Source organism: Salvelinus sp. IW2-2015, linkage group LG18 (assembly GCF_002910315.2).
Source record: "Salvelinus sp. IW2-2015 linkage group LG18, ASM291031v2, whole genome shotgun sequence".
Lineage (NCBI taxonomy): Eukaryota > Metazoa > Chordata > Actinopteri > Salmoniformes > Salmonidae > Salvelinus > Salvelinus sp. IW2-2015.
Window position 1 is genome coordinate 8,355,551 of NC_036858.1, and position 27,432 is coordinate 8,382,982.

Here is a 27,432-nt window from a genome sequence, read left to right on the forward strand (position 1 = left end):
CGCCATAACACTGACCATAGGGTGGATTTGACATGACTGGTCACAGCGGAAATTGAAGTGCGAAGAGTGTGACGAAGGAGAAGGCTGTTTTTCCCTTCACTATCAGAGATAAATACAACATAACCTTGATCTACTACCACTCACACACACACACAAACGCAAGTAACCACCCCCCTCCCTGTCTTTAAAGTAAACAAGGAGGATAACAATCACCTGGAGGGAGGGAGAGAGAAAGCGAGCGAGCGAGAGCGCAGAGAGAGAGAGAGAGCGAGAGAGCGCAGAGAGAGAGCGAGAGAAAGCACAGAGAGAGAGAGCGAGAGAAAGCGCAGAGAGAGAGCACAGAGAGAGAGTGGCAGAGAGAGAGCACAGAGAGAGAGCGAGAGAGTGCAGAGAGAGCGAGCGAGAGAGAGCTAGAGAGAGCGAGCGAGCGAGTGCAGAGAGAGAGCGAGAGCTAGAGAAAGCGAGCAAGAGAGAGCGCAGAAAGAGCAAGCGCAGAGAGGCAGAGAGCGCAGAGAGATGGGCACCAACCTGTGGCTGCGGTAGACATTGAGGAGGATGATGAGGGTACCTAGGCAGTAGCAGGCCAGATAGGGACCCCCAAACAGTCTGGTCAGACCTCTCGTACGATGCTCCCAACGCGCCACCTGCAACACAATTTTTATTTCATGAATAAAGTGCCTTTTTGGTCATGTAATATAACTAAATATGTAATATAACTAAAATAACTATTTATTTCAACATTGTTATAAAAAGTTTTCCCATCTCCAGAGATTAAATAAAAAATGACAATAAAAAAGGTGACAATTAAAGTGAGTGGGTTGACCGTAAGAGGGTGGACAATGTCATCTTAATAAATCTGCCATGAATCCCCTTGTGACAGGGGGAATGGAAGAGTGTTGTGTACAACAGGGAGTGGCAATTGTATGCAAGCTTAAAACATGTCTAGCACATCTATGGGCCACAGGGTTGACGTGTTATGCTCGACAGTTAGTTTTCCAACACAAAACATAAGATAAATAAATAWCTTCAGAAATGACTTTGTCAAAGCAAAACAATCACTCGGGCTGAACAATTACAGTTCCTTCAGAAAGTATTTATACCCCTTGATTTATTCCACATTTTGTTGCGTTTCAGCCCGAATTCAAAAAGGATCAACAAATTCTCACCCATCTGCACACAATACCCCATAATGACAAAGTGAATGTTTAGACATTTTTGCGAAATTATTTAAAATGAAACACAGAAATAAACCATTTACATAAGTATTCCCACCACTGAGTCAATACATGTTAGAGCATAGTTTAAGTATATTTAAAATTACCTAAATTGGAACCATTTTAAATACATTTAATGCATTTAATGTTAATTTTATTAGCATTTAAGTATATTAAATWCATATAAAATGATCTAAATTKAGACACTTTTTTGTACTTAAGTTTATTGTTATTATATTAGATAAGGAGCAAAACAAATATAATATGAAATACAACTTATAAATTAGAAATATACTAAAATGGTATTTGAATCAGAATTCCTGTATTTTCTTCACAAAAAAAAGTGTATTTATAATGTATACTTCTACAAATACCACTTCTACTCATTAACCACATTAGCTACTGTATTGAGCCATGTAAAGGTTACCTTGATTGACCAAGGTATCTTCTCAGCCAATGTTAACATGCTATTTACAAAGCAGTTGTGGCTGGAGCAGCAATTTACAATTAACACTTTTGAGATATATGCACCATTGGGATTTCACACTTTAGTTGTTCACATACATTTTTGGTAATAAATGATCATAAAAAAAAAAAGTGGAATGTATATGTAATTAAAAGTACTACATTATTCAGTTCTAAAATGAACATCAAAAGATTTGAATAAGCTAAATATGAGAAACAATATCATATTATAAATCAAAACTTAAACTGCAGAAAATGATGCTGGGGAATATGCCAATGTTTGTGCACATGCATTGTTTTGAGTATGCTTCAAATATGTTTTGTGGACATGTAAGTTAAGTATACTTTCAAAAAAGTATATTTAAGTATATTTTCTTGCAATATGAAAAATAATACTCTCAGGAAGCATGTTCCTCAGCTGTGCAATATCAGTGTCACCTCTCTCTGCACTCTTCTGAAGAGGAATTCAGAAAGTACTTCAAAACTCATTGGCACTGAAACTACTGTGCCTTGCAAAAGTATTCATACCCCTTGGRTTTATTCACACTTTGTTGTCCTACTGAAAGGGGAATTTGTATCCCAGTGTCTGTTGGAAAGCAGACTGAAATAGGTTTTCCTCCAGGAGTTTGCCTATTCCGTTTCTTTTTATCATAAACTCCCTAGTCGCAGTCTAAGGCACTGCATCGCAGTGTTTGGGCGTTCGATCACAGGCTATGTCATTAACGGCCGTGATCGCGAGTCCCATAGAGCGGYGCACAATTGGCCCAGGGTCGTCCGGGTTAGGGGAGGGTTTGGCCGGGGGGCCATTAYTTGGTTCATCGCACTCTAGCGACTCCTTGTGAKGGTCTTCAGTCTTCAGTTGAACRGGGTTTCCTCCAACACATTGGTGCAGCTGGCTTCATGTTTTGGAGGGCGCATGACTCGRCCTTCTCCTCTCCCGAGCCCATTGGGGAGTTGCAGCGATGAGACAAGAATGTAATCACAAGATTGGGAGAAAAAGGGAGTAAAAATGTGCAAACCCATAACATGATGCAGCCACCTTCATGCTGGAAAATATGAAGTGGTACTTAGTGATGTGTTCTGTTGGATTTGTCCCAAAATAACGCTTTGTATTCAGGACTTAAATTTAAMAAATGGCCACATTATTTGCAGTTTTACTTTAGTGTCTTATAGGATATTTTTATTCTGTACAGGCTTCCTTCTTTTCACGCTGTCAATTAGGTTAACATTGTAGAGTAACTACAATAGTGTAGAACATAAGTCCACTTTGACAATATGGGGTATTGGTTGTAGGCCAGTGATAAAATAAAATCTTGATGTAATCCATTTTAAAGTCAGGCTCTAACACAAAATGTGGGAAAAAGTCAATGGGTAAATCTTTCTGAAGGCCCTGTATGTATGCAATAAGGCACTAAAGTAAAGTACTAAAGTAATTGAATAAAATAAAAAATAAAAATAAAAAATAATAATAATACACTTTTAGGCCTAAGTGCAAAGCCTTATGTTAGCGGCAAATCCAACACAACACATCACTGAGTAACTACCTCCTTATTTCAAGCATGGTGGTGGCTGCATCATGGTATGGGTATGCTTGACATCGGCAAAGACTGGGGATTTTTCAGGATGAAAAGACATGGGATGGAGCTTAGCACAGGCAAAATCCCAGAGGAAAACATGCGTCAGTCTGCTTTCCACCAGACACTGAAAGAGGAATTCACCTTTCTGCAGGACAATAACCTACAACACAAGGCCAAATCTACACTGGAGTTGCTTACCAAGAAGACAGTGAATGTTCCAGAGTGGCCAAGTCACAGTTTTGACTTAAATCTGTCTGAAAATCTCTGGCAAGACTTTAAAACGGCTGTTTAGCCATGATCCCCAACACCTTGACAGAGCTTGAAGAATTATGAAAATAATAAAAATCGGCAAATATTGCACAACACAGGTATCTTATGAGACTTACCCAAGAAGACTGTTATTGGTATTTCTAACATGTATTGACTCGGGGGGTGAATACTTATCTAATCAAGGTATATTAGCATTTCATTTTTCATTCATCTTTAAACAATGTTATAATTTTCTTTCACTTTGACATTACAGAGTATTTGCACCTTGTGTCTGGAACTCTATCGGAGCGATGCCACACCATACTTCCACGAGAAATTCCATCATGTGGTGTTCGTTCTCAGGCAMCGCTCCAGAATACCCCATAAGTGATCAAATGAGTTTATATCCTCATCAAACCATTCAGTGACCACTCGTGCCCTGTGGATRGGGGCATTGTCATCCTATGGGGGAATAGCCATGGTATMCAAAATAATGCCCTGCCCAGCAATTTTATACATGACCCTAAGCATAATGGGATGTTAATTGCTTAATTAACTCAGGAACCACATATGTATGGAAGTACCTGCCTTTAATTCCTTTTGTATCCCTCAATTACTAAGTGTTTCCATTATTTTGGCAGTTAACTSTACCGTATATGCTTTATGACAGGAGGTACTATAAATACACAGGTAGATCAAAGCATTACCACACTGTGTGAATGCATTCTGTGCCAGCACCATTCACAGATTCAATCAAGGCTTAGGTAACAGCCTGGATAGGCCACTCCATCCAGTTACTTACCACGGGTGTATTTCTGACAACAAGGTCCTGGCTCGTCTCTGATATGATGCATTAGGAGCTCATAAATGTGTTTGTGTGGGCTCTATTACAGAGGTACTGAGTGTCTTAGTGGGTGCAGGCTCAGTCCCCCGGGGCCCGGTTCTCTGACAGGGCCCTAGAACCAGCCTAATCGCCACATGAGATTCATGCCCCGTATTAATGCACGGCCGCGCTCCGTCCCTGTCCCCAGCCCAGGGAAACAGAACATGCCCTAATCACATGCATAACAGGCTACACATTAGAACTCCTCCTCTCCTCCTACAGCTATGCTATTTACTGTTGAACCATTTCAGTAATGCACACATGATTCAAATGAGTGCATCTGTCTTAGATCTTCGATTAGATCCTATCTCATCCGATCACACAGACTATACCAGAAATGTCAGCCTACGACAGTTAGTCTAGATTCACAGTTGATATAACTAAACAAACAAAAGACAAAACCATTACTGTCTTGTCTGTCTAAAAAAGCGATACTAACACCTTCTCCCCTGTCAAGGTGAACCTCATCTATAGCACACCGTGGCCTTTGTTCCACTAGACATTTATATTTCAGTCATTTAGCAGAAGCTCTTATTCAGAGCAACTTACAGGAACAACTAGGGTTAATTGCCTTGCTCARGGGCAMASACAGGYTTTTCACCTAGTCAGTTCAGGGATTCGAACTAGAGACCTTTCAGTTACTGGCCCAACGCCCTTAAACTTGGCTACCTATTCTACAGTACGCAGCCCTGACTAGTCAAAGCCTTGGGGAAAATAATACATGTAGGCTGCAGAGAAAAGCCAGAGTTTAGAATTGTAGACAAAATGGTTATGAAACACACACAGAGAGAGAGGTGACCTTATCCCCACTCGACGAGACAGAAGGGCTGAATCCTATATTGAAATTCAACGCTACAAAACCAGCAGCAATGGTTTCCATGCAAACCGTTGTTTGTGCTCCTTCAGTCTGACTCCACTGGCTATCGTGAGGATGAATCAGCTATGGAGACAAACATTGCATAACTTGAGCAGGAGATCGAGACTATCAAATCGGTAATCCATCCATCCATAATCATTTTAAATCAAGAGTGAAATCATGAATCTAAAGCACTTTTATTCTAAATATACACTACCGGTCAAAAGTATGGACACACCTACTCATTCAAGGGTTTTTCTTTATTTGTACTATTTTCTGCATTGTAGAATATAGTGAAGATATCACATGGAATCATGTAGTAACCAAAAAAGTGTTAAACAAATAATTTGATATTCTTAAAGTAGCCACCCTTTGCCTTGATGACAGCTTTGCACACTCTTGGCATTCTCTCAACCATCTTCATGAGGTAGTCACCTGGAATGCATTTCAATTAACAGGTGTGCCTTGTTAAAAGTTCATTTTTGGAATTTCCTAACTTCTTAATGCGTTTGAGCCAATCAGTTGTGTTGTGACAAGGTAGGGGGGTATACAGAAGATGGGCCTATTTGGTAAAAGACCAAGTCCATATTTGGCAAGAACAGCTCAACTAAGCAAAGAGAAAATGACAGTCCATGATTACTTTAAGACATGAAGGTCAATCAATGCTGAACATTTCAAGAACTTTGAAGGTTTCTTCAAGTGCAGTTGCAAAAACCATCAAGCGCTATGATGAAACTGGCTCTCATGAGGACCGCYACAGGAAAGGAAGACCCAGAGTTAACTCTGCTGCAGAGGATAAGTTCGTTAGAGTTACCAGCCTATTGCAGCCCAAATAAATGCTTCAGAGTTCAAGTAACAGACACATCTTAACATCAACTGTTCATGGTCGAATTGCTGAAAAGAAACCAATGCTAAAGGACACCAATAAGAAGAGACTTACTTGGGCCAAGAAACAAGAGCAATGGACATTAGACCGGTGGAAATGTGTCATTTGGTCTGGAGTCCAAATTTGAGATTTTTGGTTCCAACTGCCGTGTCTTTGTGAGACGCGGTGTGGGTGAACGGATGATCTCTGCATGTGTATTTCCCACCGTAAAGCATGGAGGAGGTGTTATAGTGTGGGGGTGCTTTGCTGGTGACACTGTCTGTGATTTATTTAGAATTCAAGGCACACTTAACCAGCATGGCAACCACAGATTTCKGCAGCGATACGCCATMCCATCTGGTTTAGGCTTAGTGTGACTATCATTTGTTTTTCAACAGGACAATGACCCAACACACCTCCAGGCTGTGGAAGGGCTATTTGACCAAGAAGGAGAGTGATGGAGTGCTGCATCAGATGACCTGGCCTCCACAATCCCCCGACCTCAACCAAATTGAGATGGTTTGGGATGAGTTGGACCGCAGAGTGGTCCAAGAACAATCAGCCAACAAAAGTTCAGCATTTGTGGGAACTCCTTCAAGACTGTTGGAAAAGCATTCCAGGTGAAGCTGGTTTTTTATTTCACCTTTATTTAACCAGGTAGGCCAGTTGAGAACAAGTTCTCATTTACAACTGCGACCTGGCCAAGATAAAGCAAAGCAGTGCGACAAAAACAAAGACACAAAGTTACACATGGTATAAACAAACGTACAGTCAAAAACACAATAGAAAAATCTGTATACAGTGTGTGCAAATGAAGTAAGGAGGTAAGGCAATAAATAGGCCAATAGTGGCGAAGTAATTACAATTTAGCAATTTACACTGGAGTGATATATGTGCAGATGAGAATGTGCAAGTAGAAATACTGGTGTGCAAAARAGCAGAAAAACTAAAACAAAACAAATATGGGGATGAGGTAGGTAGATGGTTGGATGGGCTATTTCCAGATGGGCTGTGCACAGCTGCAGCGATCGGTAAGCTGCACTGACAGCTGACGCTTAAAGTTAGTGAGGGAGATAWAAATCTCCAACTTCAGTGATTTTTGCAATTCGTTCATTGGCAGCAGAGAACTGGAAGGAAAGGCGGCAAAAGGRGGTGTTGGCTTTGCRGATGACCAGTGAAATATACCTGCCTGAGCGCGTGCTACGGGTGGGTATTGCTATGGTGATTAGTGAGCTGAGATAAGGCGGAGACTTAGCAAAGACTTRTAGATGACCTGGAGCCTGTGGGTTTCGCAACGAATATGTAGCGAGGACCAGCCAACGAGAGCATACAGGTCGCAGTGGTGGGTAGTATATGGGGCTTTAGTGACAAAACTGATGGCACTGTGATAGACTGCATCCAATTTGCTGAGTAGAGTGTTGGAGGCTAATTTGTAAATGACATCGCCGAAGTCAAGGATCAGTAGGATAGTCAGTTTTACGAGGGTAAGTTTGGCAGCATGAGCGAGGGAGGCTTTGTTGCGAAATTGGAAGCCGAATCTAGATTTAACTTTGTATTGGAGATGCTTAATGTGAGTCTGGCGGCATCATCGCAAAACTTTTAGTGGAGCAACCACTGTAGGTGATGCACAGACGTTTTTGTGATTAAGCTTGAAATGTCGGTCATGGAGGAATTAATATGGGTGAACCGAAAACAAAGTTGGGTTAAGGTAAGCTTAATTCTGATTTGTCAGAAACTCGAGCTCGGCAGGTAGCTTAATCCCCCATGATCATCAGTTAGATAGAAACATGGAGATCTACCGCTTTCATCCAGCTCAATGACCTTAACTCCCGAGGACACAGAGGGTCACATAGGTCTGGGATGTTGGAGACTATGTCAACGGCACTAGGTCTGGGGATCCTGTGAGATTTTGTTGGCCATTTCGAAATGGGAGGGAAAACAAGCTCTCCAGACAACTCAATGCAGACAATGCAGATGCTAGATAGCTAGGCTAATTTTAGCCACAGCCAGTCAGTGGTGTATGCAAACTAATCACTTGCGAAATACACTCACTGAAAATACCCTCTGCGAGCTCCATCTAGCTAGCTACCAATTGTGTCTGGTGGGGATGTTCACAACCAGGGCAAATAGTGATAAAGCTCTGGAGTTCTTCAGGCTTAGGATGGTGTGTGTGTGTGTGTGTAGGTATTTTCTGCATAGAAAAGTATTGGGCAAGTCCCAACAGTGAAAAACAAAAACATATTTTTTTTATTACTTTAATGAATTTCGGGATGGAAACAATGCTTTAAGTGTAATCTTAAAACAACTTAAACCAGATTTAAAGTATGTCGAAGAGATAATGGACCTATATATTTTTTTATAATACATATTTGAGAACTAACAAATCACTAAAATAGAAGCTAGACAAACTACTTCAGGAGTATTGGTTTTGTGGTAATGTTTGCCATGGCAAATGCATAGAATTGCAGGAAATTAGCTAAAAAAACAAACAGCTACATTTATCTCAGCTCCATGGTAAAATGTGTAGATTTGCAGGAAATTAGCTTAAAAGCTGCAAAAGTTCTCTAAGCTCCATATTTATTTTTTTAATTGCAAGAAATTGGCAGTAAAACACGATGGGGGGCCTCAAATGTTCTTGCCCGGGACCGAATTCAGCCACGCCAACGGGCTGACCGCGCTTATTTCCACGACACTGCCACGCCCACCACTTAAGCCCCTTTTTGAGCCAGGGAAAAAAAMCTGTGGGTGGGTGTGTGTGCATGCGTGGCTGGGTTCAGAGGTAGCTGCAAAAAATGTGAGTGTACACACGCACGCTCCATAGCTGTCATATCCAAAGGAACGCTAAACATCCAAGCTAATACATTAGGCTAAATATAACTAATTAAGTTAAAATGTAAGATAAGATCATGATGGCCCAATTATATGCAAAGGGCTGTATGGTGCAGCAGCTCATAAGAATATAATTTTGTGATTGTGATTGCATTTTTGGACTTTAAAATGAATGGTATATTAAATGGTATTGATTATTGCAGAATATAACTTATAAATGCCTTGTGAGCTTAGATCAATTGTTGTATCCCATAAGAACCCAAAATATAAGCTTGTTTTACCCCATGTAAATAATTCAAATCTAAATAAACACTGTATAGTCTCAAAACATGGTTAAAACTATCATTTTGATCTCATGGATAGTCAGTCCTTGCATTCATTGCACTGTCTATGAATTTGAGAGTGTTTACATTTCTCCATCCCCATCCATATACTAAAACAGCGGGTTGGTCACAATCTTGTTTGAACTGCAGATTGTCCCATTAAATTCAACAATAATCTCAATGTCCCTGGTCCACTTGACAGTCTGAAGTAGTTACAAAGTAACCTTGGCAATAATAACATTAATAGATTGTTACGTCGGCAGCCAATGGAAAGACATGGAGTAGCTACCATCTAAGATGAAGAGTTGCTCAAATGTTGCTTTATAGTGAAAATACTGAATTCAAACTATTSATTCAGACGAGCACAGGTGGAACCTTAAATACCAGACAATTACATGTGAGGCTTCAAGCAGAATCCCTATCATGTTTCTCTTCACTTTGTTTCACATTTTTTGCTTCCCTCTCATGATGTGCTCCCTCGCCCTTCTCCCGCCTCTATTTCACTTCTTTCCATTGAAATGAAAAGTAATCTTACTTCCTTTCTATTCCCCCCTGTAAAACACATATTTTTTTCAATTATTGAATAATTTTTTACCTGCCCAAATGTTCAGTACATCTCCCTGCTAGCCTTTTATTATATTGTGCTTCTCCTCTCATCCCTTCACCCCCGCACCCCTCTTTTCTTATCCTTTGTCAGCTAGTTCTGCTAAGCTCCTTTCATTCATGCTGACTCATGGTCTGGCTGATTGTTCTGGGCTGTGGCTCATCAGACCAACTCAGGCACTCAATAAGACATCAGAGGCTTGAAAAGGGGTCTTTAGGCCCTGCTGGCTAATTGGCTGGCACCCATTCTACTGTACATCAGTTGCATTTTCCACCATAAGGCCTGAGAGGCTGCTTATTAAAATGGGCATAGGAGTGAGGCACCTGTGATGGTAGTGAGTGTGTAAGGTGGATGGGAGAGAGGTTTGACTGCAGTTTTTCGCAAACATAGTTTTTCCTTCAACACCGATTGATAACTCCAATGCTACCACCGCCGCCCACCACCTTACGTCGAGCCTCCTCATTCACCTCAGAGAATGAGCGAAAAAGGTCATGTCAAAAACTCCACAAGGGTCTGTATGCTATTGTGTTAGTGAGGTCTTGGGCGCTGTGTGGGTGAAAAGGCATGCTGTAACAGAGTGTATGTTGCCTTTTAAGCATCTACTGTATAAATGAAGAGGGTCTTTTAGGGTGATGTAATGTTTACATATTTTGCATTACTCATCTCATATGTACAGTTGAAGTCGGAAGTTTACATACACCTGTCATGACGTTGGCAGTGGGGGTAGGTTTATGACAGTCATAAATACCTCTTTCCCCCTTTTTCTCTTCCCTACTGATGTGACATAAGAAAACTCCTTGGTTAACATAGAGATTCTGGGGACATCAGAAAGTGGGGGGGAATGAACTATATTCTGGTAATCCGACCAACTGAACATATGCGGTGGTACTTAAGGTATATTATGTCAGTTCGGTTGCCCTCTGACACATTCTCATCAATGATAGAATGACATAAACKCTACTGTGRAAAGTCTAAACGTCAGAGGTATCGGATTCACATGGAATTGTTGTTCAATTCAAATGTTTGAATATGAAATTATTTGTGAAGAGATTAAATGTAATTTTAGCTTCCAAATGAGAGATTTGGATTTTCATAAATTTGGGCTTCTGCTCAACTAGGGGCCCGCCCCTGTGAAGAGACATGGGTTATAAACTTTTCAGACACACCCCTCTCCCTCCACTATAAAAGCCATTGACAAAAATATAACTTCCTGTTCCGGGACACTAGGATGACGATCCGATGTCAGAATGGTTCAGATAATAACTACAGAACTAAGCCAACATCAGCATGGACTTTGGTTGCAAATGGCATGAACTTTGAACTCGTATTCACTACAGAAGTGATACCGCCTAGCCGGAGTTAGCAACAGCTGCTACAAACGCAGGTTAGGAAGGACAGTCAGAGTATCCCATCTACTACACACGACGCTACTCCAACGAATCCAGTGACCACCAGAGACATTCTTCAAAGGACAGAGGACTCGGGTTGGCGATACGGTCGTCCATCTACCACCAACCTACTGAAGCGCAGCTCAGAGTAAATATTTATTGCATTTTCCTTTTTCAAATGGGYGGTAATTTAGAATGCATAAGATACTGTATTTACGATAGCACAGCTTCGCCTATGTTCCAGTCTCCCGCTCTTTCACTAAAATCCCGCCCCTTTTCTTTGTGTAACAAGCTGTCATATCTATTCTGCCCGCTAGGGACGTTTTCCGTTATGACGGGCACTTCCCATGTGATCAAGTTATGATTTAATTGTGTATGTGTGTTTCTGTGTGTTAGTTAGGTATTTAGTAATATAAATAATTAAACCCAATTTTGTATTGCTGATTCAACTTGTTAGCCAGGATTCTTGCAGATAACCAAGGATTTACCACTTTCAGATGAGACTGAATAAAAATGACGATTAAATGTGACTGCTATGGATGTAAAATATTACTAAATCTTTAAGAGTTTATTCGGAAGATAACAGCTCTATAAATATTATTTCGTGGTGTCCCTCTCTAGTTAATTATATTTACATGATTAGTTCAATCAGGTAATATTAATTACGGAGAAAATTATTTTATAGAATAGCATGTCATAGCAATTAACCAGGCATAGCCAAAGACACGATGCTTAATATGAGTCTGGAAGGAGAGTTTACAGTCTAACCAGACACCTAGGTATTTGTAGTTGTCCACATATTCTAAGTCAGAACAGTCCAGAGTAGTGATGCTGGACGCGCGGCGCGGGTGTGGGCAGCGATCGGTTGAAGAGCATGCATTTAGTTTTACTTGCATTTAAGAGCAGTTGGAGGCCACGGAAGGAGAGTTGTACGGCATGAAGCTCATCTGGAGGTTAGTTAACACAGTGTCCAAAGAAGGGCCAGAGGTATACAGAATGGTGTCGTCTGCGTAGAGGTGGATCAGAGAATCACCAGCAGCAAGAGCGACATCATCGATGTATACAGAGAAGAGAGTCGGCCCGAGAATTGAACCCTGTGGCACCCCCATAGAGACTGCCAGAGGTCCGGACAACAGGCCCTCCGATTTGACACACTGCACTGTCTGAGAAGTAGTTGGTGAACCAGGCGAGGCAATCATTTTGAGAAACCAAGGCTGTTGAGACTGCCAATAAGAATGTTGTTACGGTGTGATTCGAAATGGTCGGTAATCTGTTTGTTAACTTGGCTTTTGAAGACCTTAGAAAGGCAGGGTAGGATAGCATAGATATAGGTCTGTAGCAGTTTGGGTCTAGAGTGTCTCCCCCTTTGAAGAGGGGGATGACAGCTTTCCAATCTATGGGAATCTCAGACGATACGAAATAGAGGTTGTGAGAGAGAGTGTAATCAGTAAAAGTATTGAGTAATCTGGTTGACGTTAGCGCCACCAGCTAGCCATAGAGTCAGAGAGATAAGAAGGAAGAAGAGGGACAGGCTGACCCTGCCATTACCTCAATGTCAACATGGCTGACTGAGCCCACTGCAGAGGAACGTAAGCAAATTCTACAGTAAAGGGTAGGGCGGGCACACAGTCCTGTCCAGACCTTGAGGCTGGGCTGCTGCACAACTCAAATCTCATGAACCACAGACCTGCTAACTATCATTTCTCCCCTGCAATGATTAATTATGGTCACAGTGATTGCCTTGAGTGCACACACCTAGTTACTCAGGTCATTATCAAATCACTGATTAAAAAGAACGACAAACTAGAGGTAAATGGACGCAGCCATTGAGGACCAGCGCTGAAATCTCTCACTGAGCTCACTTCCCTTCTCTGCACAGCTAGAACACACAAACTTGTCTCATGTCTGGGGCACAAATAAATATTGGATGCAGCTATGGTGGTACTAGCTAACTCATGTCTGACTACAACAGTGTACTAACTGTGAAATGCTTTCGACACCTTGTAGAGTCCATGCCCCGACGAATTGAGGCGGTTCTGGGGGCAAAAGGGGGTGCAACTCAATATTAGGAAGGTGTTCCTAATATTTTGTGCACTCAGCAAATTATATACACTAAGGCAACAGCCAAAGGGTATTCAAACAAANCACTAAGGCAACAGCCAAAGGGTATTCAAACAAACCCTATACAGATGTCAAATCCTCCTTGTACATTCACAATTTTGATAAGTGCTCAGAATATCTTACTTTCAATTGAAGGCCAGTGGACATTTATAGGCTAAAGAAAAGTTGGGTAAGATGTTTGTGAAAAGAAGCTCTACCCTTTCTACCCTTTTCTCTGAAATTATATAAAATAACTATTGAATAGCCTCTGTCTGAGTTTTTATTTTCGCCTTTCCCGCAGCCCCACTTGAATGCTTTTAGGTTATTCTCACAGAGAGAGAGGACGCGTGCTGTACCGATTCAATAGAATTCTAGAATGTTCTCTCACAGTCAGAACCTCTCAAGTTGGTTTATATTTCTCTACCTCTTTGTCTCTACTTATATGGTGAGAGTTTCGCTGAATTTGTTTCTTGTGTTAAGATTTTCTGAACAACAGATGTGAATGACTTGCAAAAAAGATCTGAGTGACCCACCAAAAAAGACCTGAAGAACTGGCTGCAAACTTCAGAGACCACCAGGGCTTGGTGCTGCTAGCCCAAAACTCTCTACTCTAGTATTAGAAGAATACCATTAGTTGCTACAAAACAAATTCCGACAAACTATGACCGCTTTCATGACATTTAGTGTGCCAAGTGTTATTGTTATCAACCAGTTGACGGGGGAAATCACTCAAAGGCAATATTGTTTAGGTGTTTCAATATTACATCTGAGTCTAAAAGATAAAAGCGTTATATAAACAGCTGATAATGCATGTTAAGGGCGTGYATTTACATAACCAGCCCAGATAAACGTGTCATGTTGTCCTCCTAACTGCAAAACCTGGGGCAGATCCTCAGTCTCTGCAAATGTGTTGAAGGCATGCCCTTAAAAACAGATGACTTCTTTCAGCATGTTATCCAATAGACAACTATCAATTTGTTCAGTTTCATTGAATTAACYTCCAACACTGATTGCTTTGATATGTAAACTAAGGAACTGTGAAAGAAATGGGTTGGGAARAATAGAGGGCGAAAAACAGAGTGAAGAGAGGAGGGGGATGGGCAGGAAAAACAGGCGAGTAACAGAGAGAAGTTGGGAGAGGCTTTTAACTATATGGTATACAGCTATGGACAGAATCAGTGTTGAAGTACTAGAGAGCGCTCTCCAGACTACATATTGAGTGTCGAGGTCTTGTCTCGGCGTCGGAAACATTTGACTCAGTCTCCATAGTGAAGACTCGTMATTTCTTCATGTCAGAATTATCAGCTTCCATTCAGTCAGAGCATAAAACCGCTTTGCCAGGCCAAATATATACACTCCTTTCTTGAAACAATATCTTAACAGCCTTTATATCTATTATAGACATGTTTGCACAGTGGCGAACCTATAGGCCTTCAGTGTGTGACAGGTTCGTGATTCTGAAAGGACAGCAAGCGTAATACTAGCTCACTCATGTAGGGAAGTGCACTTTTTGCGAAACACAAAAAGGGCCAGTGGTGCAGTGGAAGGTATATGCAGGTATAAGCCGTATACCCACTTTTTTTTGTCAGTGGGCATTGCTTATACTCACTTCTTAATCCCTACTGATGCGAATCAAAGTAGTTTAGTGGAGGTATACGACTTATACATTACRCATGGAGCAGCTCACAGAAGAATTACATTGGTAGCCAGGTAGGGTAGAAAATGCATTTTAACGTATGATATCTACCAGTAAATGCTAACTGAGGCAACAATGGGTACGCAAACCAGGTATTGAAAAAATTGTCTGAGGTGTTGGTTAAATTATTATTATAATAATTTTTTTAACTAAGAATTTTGAAAGGGAATATCTGAAGAAAAAAAAACGAATTTTTCACACAGGGTGCCCTTCCACTGGGAGGGCCGTCAGGGAACTTTTTTGCAAAATTAGAGTACTCCCACTTCTCCAGGCACCACTACATAAGGCTGATGGAAAGACAGCAGTCTTTCAATCAGCCTAAGCAGTCCATAAACTCTGACATAATAAGCCAGGAGGTCCCAATCATAAGAAAACAAGAACACAACCATGAAACATTTCCTAATCAAAATGTACACCTATTACTTCCCATTGCAAAAAGCATTTTAGCACACAAAGTTATTGGTGACCTGAAGTTTAAAGTGGATCTAAAAGCGTTTGAACTACTTTGCAGATATGAAACAAACACACAATCATGAAGTTAGTCAACTATATCAAATTCACAGTTTATGCTACAAAACCAACTTTATAAAGAGGTTTAAAAATTAGGTTCTGTTTGACTCAACATTCCGTGACATACACTAAGGCATTGTTGGAAGAATAGATAGACGCAGTTCAATGCATGATTAATATAAATTCACCAATACATTTCTTGGTAGTCCAAAAAATATTGCTATCAGGTTGTAAATCACAGCTGGCCTGGTACATTGTTTGCTGCCTCCATTCGGGGGTGCACTGTTTCAGTTCAATGACTCAAAATTCTGGACAAAAACKGACAAATGTAACTAACACTGTCAATACAATCAAACTAGCAAGAGCAATGATCACAAGTCAGTCATAACGTGGCTAATAGGCTAGCGTATCTATGTAGCAAGCTAAAAACACAGAGCCTAGCTAGCTAGCTGCTAGGAGGAAGTGGTGAGTGACTGACTTTTTCCCCTCATTGTTTTTTGGTGACTATACACAGCTAAAGATGCAGGTGTCATTTGGATAGCTAGCAAGAACTTGAACGACTTATGCAGTTAGGATATCTCTTRCGTTTGCAAATTCACACTGGCTATCTACTCTGATTTCAGAGCACTCTTGTCTAAGTGTGTCAGAGCGCAGAACTAAAGATACTTTTACGAACGCGCAACACCCGCTGAATATGACAAGTGTCAGTAAACGTAAGCAAAAAAAGTCATAGTTAATCAAGAACGCTATAGATTACATGTAAACATCCTAACCAGCTCTGCTACGGCGAGTAAATGGTCAGAGTGAAGTGTTCTCGCATGCGTGTCAGGATAGCCAACTTTAGCCAGTTAGCTTGGGTGCTTGGTAGGGACAAGCATGCATTGGCAGGCAATCTGCAGAAGGACGAGGAGGCTACAATTCCCCATTGTTAATCAGCAAAATGTTCAAATGTAAGAAGACTCCCATGGTGTTTACATATTTGCAGAAATCCATTCAGGTGTATTTTGTGGCTTTTGGCAAATGAGTTTCTAATTGATCTAAAATCAGGCTGTTGCAAACTGCCTGTAAACACAGTCCAGTTCAAAGTGCATGATGGCAGGCCGTGTGGCAAATGGCTTGTTTGTATAAAGGCGTGCTGTAGTTCTGATTGGCTATAGAGCACCGGTCTGTGTAGACGCCTGTCCTGGCTATTGACATCAATTTGAGTCAATTGGAGGTGTACCTGTGGATGTATTTCAAGGCCTTCCTTCAAACTCAGTGCCTCTTTGCTTGACATCATGGGAAAATCAAAGAAATCAGCCAAGACCTCAGAAAAAAAATGTAGACCTCCACAAGTCTGGTTCCATCCTTGTTAGGCAATTTCCAAAACCACTGAAGGTACCACGTTCATTTGTAACAAACTGTAGTATGCAATATAATCACCATGGGACCACACAGCCATCATACCGCTCAGGAAGGAGACGCGTTCTGTCTCCTCAGAGATGAACGTACTTTGGTGCGAAAAGTGCAAATCAATCCCAGAACAGCAGCAAAACCTTGTGAAAATGCGCTGGAGGAACGGGTACAAAAGTATCTATATCCACAGTAAAACAAGTCCTAATCGACATAACCTGAAAGCTGCTCAGCAAGGAAAGAAGCCACTGCTCCAAAACGCCATAAAAGCCAGACTACGGTTTGCAACTGCACATGGGGACAAAGATTGTACTTTTTGAGAAATGTCCTCTTGGTCTGATGAAACAAAAATAGAATGTTTGGCCATAATGACCATCGTTATGTTTGGAGGAAAAAGGGGGTGCTTGCAAGCTGAAGAACACCTCCCAACCCTGAAGCACGGGGGTGGCAAGCATCATGTTGTGGGGGTGCTTTGCTGCAGGAGGACTGGTGCACTTGACAAAATAGATGGCTCATGAGGATGGAAAATTATGTGGATCTATTGAAGCAACATCTCAAGACATCAGTAGGAAGTTAAGCTTGGTCGCAAATGGGTCTTCCAAATGGACAATGACCCCAAGCATACTTCCAGTTGTGGCAAAATGGCTTAAGGACAACAAAGTCAAGGTATTGGTTGGCCATCACAAAGCCCTACCTCAATCCATAAAATTTGTTGGCAGAACTGAAAAAGCGTGTGCGAGCAAGGAGGCCTACTAACCTGACTCAGTGTACACCAGCTCTTCAGGAGAATAGGGCCAAAATTCACCCAACTTATTGTGGGAAGCTTGTGGAAGGCTACCCGAAACGTTTGACCCAAGTTAAACAATTTAAAGGCAATGCTACCAAAAACGAATTGAGTGTATGTAAACTTCTGACCCACTGGGAATGTGATGAAAGAAATAAAAGCTGAAATAAATCATTCTCTCTACTATTATTCTGACATTTCACATTCTTAAAATAAAGTGGTGATCCTAACAGACCTAAGACAGGGAATTTTTATTAGGATTAAATGTCAGGAATTGTGGGAAACTSAGTTTAAATGTATATGGCTAAGTTGTATGTAAACTTCCGACTTCAACTGTAGGTATGTGGTTGCAAAGGGCATCAGTGCCTTAACAGCACGCTTTGCCAAGGCAGGATACACTGAGCGCAGCCCAATCCAGAAATCTGGCAGTGGTTTCTGATTAAACTCTCTTTTCACAGAACCGCTTGTTGCAATTTCGATGAGGCTCTCTTGTTCAGATATCGATAAGTGGACTGGAGGCAGGGCATGAAAGGGATAATGAATCCAGTTTTTTGTGTCATCCGTTTCGGGAAAGTACCTGTGTAATTGCGCACCCAAAACACTCAAGTGCTTCGCTATATCACATTTGATACTGTCCGTAAACTTGAGTTCATTTGCACACAAAAAATCATACAATGATGGAAAGACCTGTGTGTTGTCCTTGTTAAYGCAGACAGATAAGAACTCCAACTTCTTAATCATAGGCGTGGTTACACGTGGTCTGCGGTTGTGAGGCCAGTTGGAAGTACTGCCAAATTCTCTRAAACAAGATTGGAGGTGGCTTATGGTAGAGAAATGAACATTCAATTCTCTGGCAACCGCTCTGGTGGACATTCCTGTAGTCAGATTGCAAATTGCACGCTCTTTCAAAACTTGAAATATCTGTGGCATTGAGTTCTGTTACAAAACTGCACATTTAAGAGTCAACTTTTATTGTCCCCAGCACAAGGTGCACCTGTGTAATGATCATGCCRTTTAATCAGCTTCTTAATATGCCACACCTGTCAGGTGGATGGATTATCTTGGCAAAGGTGAAATGCTCACTATCAGGGATGTATAAAAAAAAATGTGCACAAAACGTAAGCGAAATAAGCTTTTTGTGAGTATGGAACATTTCTGTTATCTTTTATTTCAGCTCATGAAACATGGGACCAACACTTTACATGTTCCGTGTATATTTTTGTTCAGTGTAGTTTCTTTAAGAAATAAGTGGCACTTCGCCTAACCGTGATAATTCTTTGAAACACGCACGCACACACACCTACCACGGCGGTGCGGCTGCGGTGTATCACCTTCCATTCACAGTAACCCTAACCCTCTGGTATAGAGACAAGACAAAGGAGCTCAACGTGCTGCTTTGATGAGCTAAGACAAGAACATCAGCAAAACAGCTTCGATGTGGTACACCAAGAATATCATAACCCTGAATAGTACAACCGCTGCTCAGCACACAGAGAACCAGCCAGACTATTCTCCCAGCTGTTGGTGGTAGGGACAGGGGGTGGGGAAGGAGAAGGCCTTGAACATACACATGGTGCATCCTGCACAGTGTATAAAGGTCAGCCATCAGTGATAGCTAGGTGGGGTTGGGTACGTCCTGACTTCGCTAGAGAGCGAGAGTGTGTGTGCCCATGCGTTTACATGTGTGTTCTGTGCTTGTATATTATGTTTTTATTTCACGTGTATTGGTGCGTCTTCATGCATCTAAATTATGTATGAGATGCACAAGGGGTGTCAGTGGGAACAAATCTCTCCAAGTCTTGGTTTCAGGGGGGAACACAGCGTTCTGTGCTCACCTTCATTAGTCGTTATGCAACGAGCACCGCCGTGCAGGACGAGAAGGCTCCAGAAGACTCGCCGCACGATACAAGGACCACAGTGTTACTGTACCTTCGCTGTTCTGCCCCCCCCCCATGCTTAACAGAGAGGCGCAAGTGTTCCCTGGCTGGAGAGACTCGCACACACACAGGCATGCACGCAACAATGTGGACACACACACACACACAAACGTCACCCTCGCCATGAGAGACTCATCTGTCTCGGAGTCTGTGTGACAGCGGGCCATGGTGGATTGATGACATAGCAATCAGGATTGGTGAAAGGATGGAGATTTCTCAAGACAGGCTGTACCCAAAGCCATGTAAATACACGGATCAGGTTGTACCATTCCAAGAAAGAGAAGGAGCTTGCCCAACATAACTTAGTACATGCTCTTTATTTGTCTCTGTACCTTAAATCTTAGGACTTTTTAAACTAGGCTATATTGGCGAATATGACTCACAATGCATTTTAACTCGCTACCTCAGTTCCTACCATCTGCAGGGAACAGAAGAAAAKATACAATGTACTTGAAGAACATGGATGGAAGAAAGGGAAGAAGAGAAGAGTGATGGAAAAGGTCTCCCTCTGCTAAGCAACGCTGGAGATAATTCAGTGAGGCTGTGGAAGGCCGTTCAGTTAATGGGGAATGAGGAGTTTGTGTGTCCATTTGGACAGAGGTCTCTACAGTACCATATGTATAGGTTAGACTTCACACGCAGGGAGCTCTCTCTCTCTCATATACAGTGRGGAGAACAAGTATTTGATACACTGCCGATTTTGCAGGTTTTCCTACTTACAAAGCATGTAGAGGTCTGTAATTTTTATCATAGGTACACTTCAACTGTGAGAGACGGAATCTAAAACAAAAATCCAGAAAATCACATGCATTTTATTGCGTGACATTTTATTGCGTGACATAAGTATTTGATACATCAGAAAAGCAGAACTTAATATTTGGTAACAGGAAAAAGAAATAAATGTACACCCCCTTTTGTTTGCCAATTAACAGATATCATACGTTTCCTGTAGTTCTTGACCAGGTTTGCACACACTGCAGCAGGGATTTTGGCCCACTCCTCCATACAGACCTTCAGGTTTCGCGGGCTGTCGCTGGGCAATACGGACTTTCCGCTCCCTCCATAGTAAATACTATGTTCACTGTCCAATTTTGTGTGGGCACTGATATCATATTATTAGCCTACATGTTCAAATTACTAACAGTTTTTATAATTTGAGTCATTTCCAAGCCAGGGAAAAAAACACCCTCGAGCCAGCGAGCGAGCTGCTCAATGTGAATGTAATTTGTATATAGGAAAATGTATACCTCTATTTGAATCAATACCCATCTCCTTGCAAGTCGTGTAGGCCATAAATTATAGTAAGCCATACGTGATGACGATCAGCTGGGATAATCAATAGATGCAGTTTTTTGGACTACCATCATTTGAAAAGCCGTTGTGGGTCAATAGGACACTATGGAATTATTGATTTGAATGGTTCATATTACAGGAATGTAGGCGGCAAATTGTACAAAAGCATTTCGCTGCACCAGCTACAGTTGAAGTTGGAAGTTTACATAGCACTTAGTTTGGAGTCATTAAAACTCGTTTTTCAACCACTCCACAAATTTCTTGTTAACAAACTATAGTTTTGGAAAGTCGGTTAGGACATCTGCTTTGTGCATGACACAAGTCATTTTTCCAACAATTGTTTACAGATTATTTCACTGCATCACAATTCCAGTGGGTCAAGAAGTTTACATACACTAAGTTGACTGTGCCTTTAAACAGCTTGGGAAATTCCCCAAAATGATGTCATGGCTTTAGAAGCTTCTGATCGGCTAATTGACATCATTTGAGGCAATTGGAGGTGTACCTGTGGATGTATTTCAAGGCCTTCCTTCAAACTCAGTGCCTCTTTGCTTGACATCATGGGAACATCAAAAGAAATCAGCCAAAACCTCAGAAAAAAAAGTGTAGACCTCCCACAAGTCTTGTTCATCCTTGTGAGCAATTCCAAAATGCCTGAAGGTACCAGGTTCATCTGTACATACAATAGTACGCAAGTATAAAACACCATGGGACCACGCAGCCATCATACCGCTCAGGAAGGAGATGCGTTCTGTCTCTAGAGATGAACTTCCTTTGTGCGAAAAATGCAAATCAATCCCAGAACAGCAGCAAAGGACCTTGTGAAGATGCTGGAGGAAAACAGGTACAAAAGTATCTATATCCACAGTAAAACAAGTCCTATATCGACATAACCTGAAAAGCTTCTCAGCAAGTAAGAAGCCACTGCCTCAAAACCGCCATAAAAAAAGCCAGACTACGGTTTGCAACTGCACATGGGACAAAGATCGTACTTTTGGAGAAATGTCCTCTGGTCCGATGAAACAAAAATATAACTGTTTGGCCATAATGACCATCGTTATTGTTTGGAGGAATAAGGGGGATGCTTGCAAGCCGAAGAACACCATCCCAACCGTGAAGCACGGGGGTGGCAGCATCATGTGTGGGGTGCTTTGCTGCGGAGGGACTGGTGCACTTCAACAAAATAGATGGCATCATGAGGATGGACAATTATGTGGATATATTGAAGCAACATCTCAAGACATCAGTTATGAAGTTAAAGATTGGTCGTAAATGGGTCTTCCAAATGGACAATGACCCCAAGCATACTTTCAAAGTTGTGGCAAAATGGCTTAAGGACAACAAAGTCAAGGTATTGGAGTGGCCATCACAAAGCCCTGACCTCAATCCTATAGAAGATTTGTTGGCAGAACTGAAAAAGCGTGTGCGAGCAAGGAGGCCTACAAACCTGACTCAGTTACACCAGCTCTGTCAGGAGGAATGGGCCCAAATTCACCCAACTTATTGTGGGATGCTTGTGGAAGGCTACCCGAAACGTTTGGCTAAGGTGTATGTAAACTTCCGACTTCAACTGTATAGCATCTGTTAAAGTGTGTATGCGATGAATAAACTTATTTGATTTTCAATATGTACTGGGGGTACTCGAGGACCGGAGTTGGGAAACACTGCTCTAGTTGTTTGATAAATAGAATTACGCCAGAACAGCCACTAAACATTTGAATGTGAAGGTCCATTCTATTAATTATATTTCTATGCATCGGCTACTCATTAGTCATCAACACTAATTTGAATGGAAATAATGTCTGTTCTATGAATTTTACATCTATGCTTTGATTACTCACCACATTCCAGAAGAAAGGGTTGAAGATGATGGCGATGACAGCAACACAGAACCTGGGGTCATAGACATCTATGTGCTTCAGAACATCCTCCATTACTGACATGTCCACCTGACAGACATAGAAACAGAGAAATATCAGAAGCACAGAAATAGAATTCTATGTTCATACGTTATGTCAAAGTTCAAAAGACAGTTTAACATTGACCTTTGGAGTTTTTTACTGATGAGTGCCTAGAGGTTTTCTTTGAGTATATGAACAGAGTTGTAGGCCTATTCTAGAAGGGAAAATGAACTGTAGGTATATAAATAGTATTTTATTATGACTGATATGACTAATGTGATACATTTTGGATATCATTCACGGCTTTATGCAGAATATTTATAGGGCGGCAGGTAGCCTAGTGGCGGGAGCATTGGGCCAGTAACTAAGGGTACATCTGTCAATGTACCCTTGAGCAAGGCACTTAACCCTAATTTGCTCCAGAGGCACCGTCCTACTATGGCTGACCCTGTAAAACACATTTCACTGCACCTATCCGGTGTATGTGACAATAATATACAGTACCATTCAAAGTTTGGACACACCTAATCATTCAAGGGTTTTTCTTTATTTGTACTATTTTCTACATTGTAGAATAATAGTGAAGACATCAAAACTATGAAATAACACATATGGAATCATGTAGTAACCAAAAAAGTGTTAATCAAAATATATGTTATATTTGAGATTCTTCAAAGTAGCCACCCTTTGCCTTGATGACAGCTTTGCACACTCGGCATTCTCTCAAACAGCTTCATGAGGTAGTCACCTGGAACACATTTCAATTAACAGGTGTGCCTTGTTGAAAGATAATTTGAGGAATTTCTTTACTCTTAATGCATTTGAGTTAATCAGATGTGTTGTGACAAGGTAGGGATGGTATACCCTATTTGGTAAAAGACCAAGTCCATATTACGGCAAGAACAGGCCCAGTGATGCGAACGTAGCAATTTTGTTACTAGATTTAGCAACTTTTCAGACTACCCTGGCAACTTTGTTTTCAAACAGCACCTAGCAACAAAATTAGCTACTTTTAAAAATGTATTTGGAACCTTTAGCAACTTTTGAAAAGTGACTCAAATGTTAAAATGCAAGCAAGAAAACAAAAACGGTTTTCTCTGTCACACAGTCACATCACACGTGCCTGGCTGCAAAAGTGCATTGAGAGTGAAGTCAGCAGCAGGCGCTCAGCTCGTGCACAGCAGCAGCAGCAACGTGCACAGCAACGTGCACAGGCAGCAGCAGGCCAGCAGCAATTTCAGCAAATTGCAAATCATTGTTGGCTGACTGCAGCAGCAATAGTATGGGTTCGACGAGACAAACCCAATGAATATAAACTCAGGGGAAAAAAAGGAACGTCCCTTTTTCAGGACCCTGTCTTTCAAAGATAATTCCTAAAAATCCAAATAACTAAACAGATCTTCATTGTAAAGGGTTTAAACACTGTTTCCCATGCCTGTTCAATGAACCATAAACAATTAATGAACATGCACCTGTGGAATGGTCGTTAAGACACTAACAGCTTACAGACGGTAGGCAATTAAGGTCACAGTTATGAAAACTTAGGACACTAAAGAGGCCTTTCTGATGACTCTGAAAAACACCAAAAGAAAGATGCCCAGGGTCCCTGCTCATCTGTATGAACGTGCCTTAGGCATGCTGCAAGGAGGCATAAGGACTGCAGATATGGCCAGGGCAATATATTGCAATATATATATATATTGCAATATATTGCCTAAGTCTCTTCTACAGGGCTGTCTCTTATACACATCTAGATGTGTATAAGAGACAGGCTTACAATAGGCTGAGAGAGGCTGGACTGAGGGCGTGTAGGCCTGTTGTAAGGCAGGTCCTCACCAGACATCACCGGCAACAACGTCGCCTCTGGGCACAAACCCACCATGGCTGGACCAGACAGAACTAGCAAAAAGTGCTCTTCACTGACGGGTCGCGGTTTTGTCTCACCAGGGGTGATGGTCGGATTCGTGTTTATTGTCGAAGGAATGTGCGGTACACCGAGGCCTGTACTCTGGAGCGGGATCGATTTGGAGAGGGAGGGTCCGTCATGGTCTGGGGCGGTGTGTCACAGCATCATCGGACTGAGCTTGTTGTCATTGCAGGCAATCTCAATGCTGTGCGTTACAGGGAAGACATCCTCCTCCCTCATGTGGTACCCTTCCTGCAGGCTCATCCTGACATGACCCTCCAGCATGACAATGCCACCAGCCATACTGCTTGTTCTGTGCGTGATTTCCTGCAAAACAGGCTTGTCTGTGTTCTGCCATGGCCAGAAACCCCTGCAGATCACCAAAGTGTGTGCCACACGTTGGCTATCGATTGAGCCTGTAACTCGTATATTGAGCCAGTGGGAAGAAGTGAAACTCCACTTTGAGTTGACCAAGGCCAGTGAGCATTGCTACATGGCGGATGTGCTCCATTACATGTACAAGACCAACTATGTTTACCTGACATTCTTGAAATCAATCCTGTCTGACGTACAAGTTGCAGTGAAGTCATTTGAGGGAGAGCAAACAGATCCTGTCAAGCTTTTGGACAATCTGGTACACCTCTTAACATCAATTTGCAGCAGAGTAGTCAACCCTACGGCAAAAATTGATGTGCTGAAGGATGCCATTGATGGACATCTCAGTCAATCACCATACCTTGGGTACCTTTTCGAGAGCACGGTGTACCAACTCAGTCTTGCGCCAGAGGACAATAAGGTCATTCGGGGACAGTGCATCAACTACATTGTTGTTTTAAGCAAGGAGCTGCAAGCAACGCTCCCAGACAACCTAGAAGCCTTGCAACACATGGCCTTGTTCAGTGTTAAGGAAACGCTAATTCACAATAAAGGCACCACTGAAATTATTAAAGTAGTGTAGTTACTGGGGTACTAGCTCCAAACAATTTATATAATTGTTTCCCAATGGAGAAACATCCATCGGTTTAGGTGGGACTCAACTGAAAATACAGTCGAGTTTTGGAGTGAAGTCAATAACTACACGGACTCTTCCGGGTCAAATCCATTTGAAGAACTGTGCAAAGCTGCACTCGCTGCCCTCTCCTTGCCAAACCCAAATGCGGAGGTTGAATGGCTGTTCAACCAAATGAGTGTGGTCAAGTCAAAGTTTAGAAATAGAATGTCACTGCACACTCTCAAGTCCATACTCCTGGTGCGGTATGGACTGAAGCTGGCTGGTGATACCTGTTACCAGCATAAACTACCAAGTGAAGTTCTGCAGCAGTTTGGCACCATAGCAGCATACAGCTTAAAGGCCACTCCATTCTCTTCTGCTGGATTTCAGCTCCGTGACAATGCAGTTGGACAGTGAAGATGAGGATTCCATTGCCAATCTATGATTCATCATACTTACAGTACGTATGCAAGGAGTGGACTTTCTGGAACTGGCGGAGACACACAGCTGATGGTGGCAGTGTGCACTGCAGTGTGAGCGAGAACAGTGGCAATATCTGGAGGAAACCATTGAGCAGCTAGCCAGCCAAGAAGCACAACAACCTGGAGAGAGCTGCCTAGCGCACACATCATTATTTGAGTTAACCTCACTTGGGTATGTGGGACGCGTCCCACCTCGTCAACAGCCAGTGAAACTGCAGGGCACCAAATTCAAAACAACAGAAATCCCATAATTTAAATTCCTCAAACATACAAGTATTTTACACCATTTTAAAGATACACTTGTTGTAAATCCAGCCAGTGTCCGATTTCAAAAAGGCTTTACGACGAAAGCACACCAAACGATTATGTTATGTCCGAGCCAAGTCACAGAAAAACACAGCCATTTTTCCAGCCAAAGAGAGGAGTCACACACAGCAGAAATAGAGATAGAATTAATCACTAACCTTTGATGATCTTCATCAGATGACACTCATAGGACTTCATGTTACACAATACATGTATGTTTTGTTCGGTAAAGTTCATATTTATATCCAAAAATCTCAGTTTACATTGGCGCGTTATGTTCAGTAGTTCCAAAACATCCRGTGATTTTGCAGAGAGCCACATCAATTTACAGAAATACTCATAATAAACATTGCTAAAAGATACAACTGTTATGCATGGAATTTTAGATCCACGTCTCCTTAATGCAACTGCTGTGTCGGATTTCAAAAAAACTTTATGGAAAAAGGACACCATGCAATAATCTGAGTACAGCGCTCAGACACAAAAACGAGCCATACAGATATCCGCCATGTTGTGGAGTCAACAGAAGTCAAAAATAGCATTATAAATATTCACTTACCTTTGATGATCTTCATCAGAATGCACTCCCAGGAATCCCAGTTCCACAATAAATGTTTGATTTGTTCGATAAAGTCCATCATTTATGTCCAAATACCTCCTTTATGTTCACGCATTTAGTACACAATCCAAACTCACGAGGCGCAGGCAAGTCCAGGCGAAAGTTCAGCCGAAAAGTCATATTACAGTTCATAGAAACATGTCAAACGAAGTATAGAATCAATCTTTAGGATGTTTTTATCATAAATCTTCAATAATTTTCCAACCGGAGAATTCCTTTGTCTGTAGAAATGCAATGGAACGCAAGCTAACTCTCACGTGAG

The 27,432-nt window shown here is 41.7% G+C and overlaps 1 protein-coding gene across 8 annotated transcripts in view; it reads right to left on the minus strand.

Moving 5' to 3' along the window:
- The window catches only part of pemt (phosphatidylethanolamine N-methyltransferase), a 105,223-nt gene that overhangs the window by 74,110 nt on the left and 3,681 nt on the right, over positions 1–27,432 (minus strand). For all 8 annotated transcript variants that reach the window (XM_024007973.2, XM_024007969.2, XM_024007972.2 and 5 more), the window contains exons 2-3: positions 22,807–22,914; positions 529–644 (exon numbers count right to left, since the gene is read on the minus strand). In XM_024007973.2, the coding sequence (XP_023863741.1) occupies positions 529–644; positions 22,807–22,908 (218 nt within the window). In that variant the 5' untranslated portion in view covers positions 22,909–22,914. The remainder of the gene's footprint in view (positions 1–528; positions 645–22,806; positions 22,915–27,432) is intronic.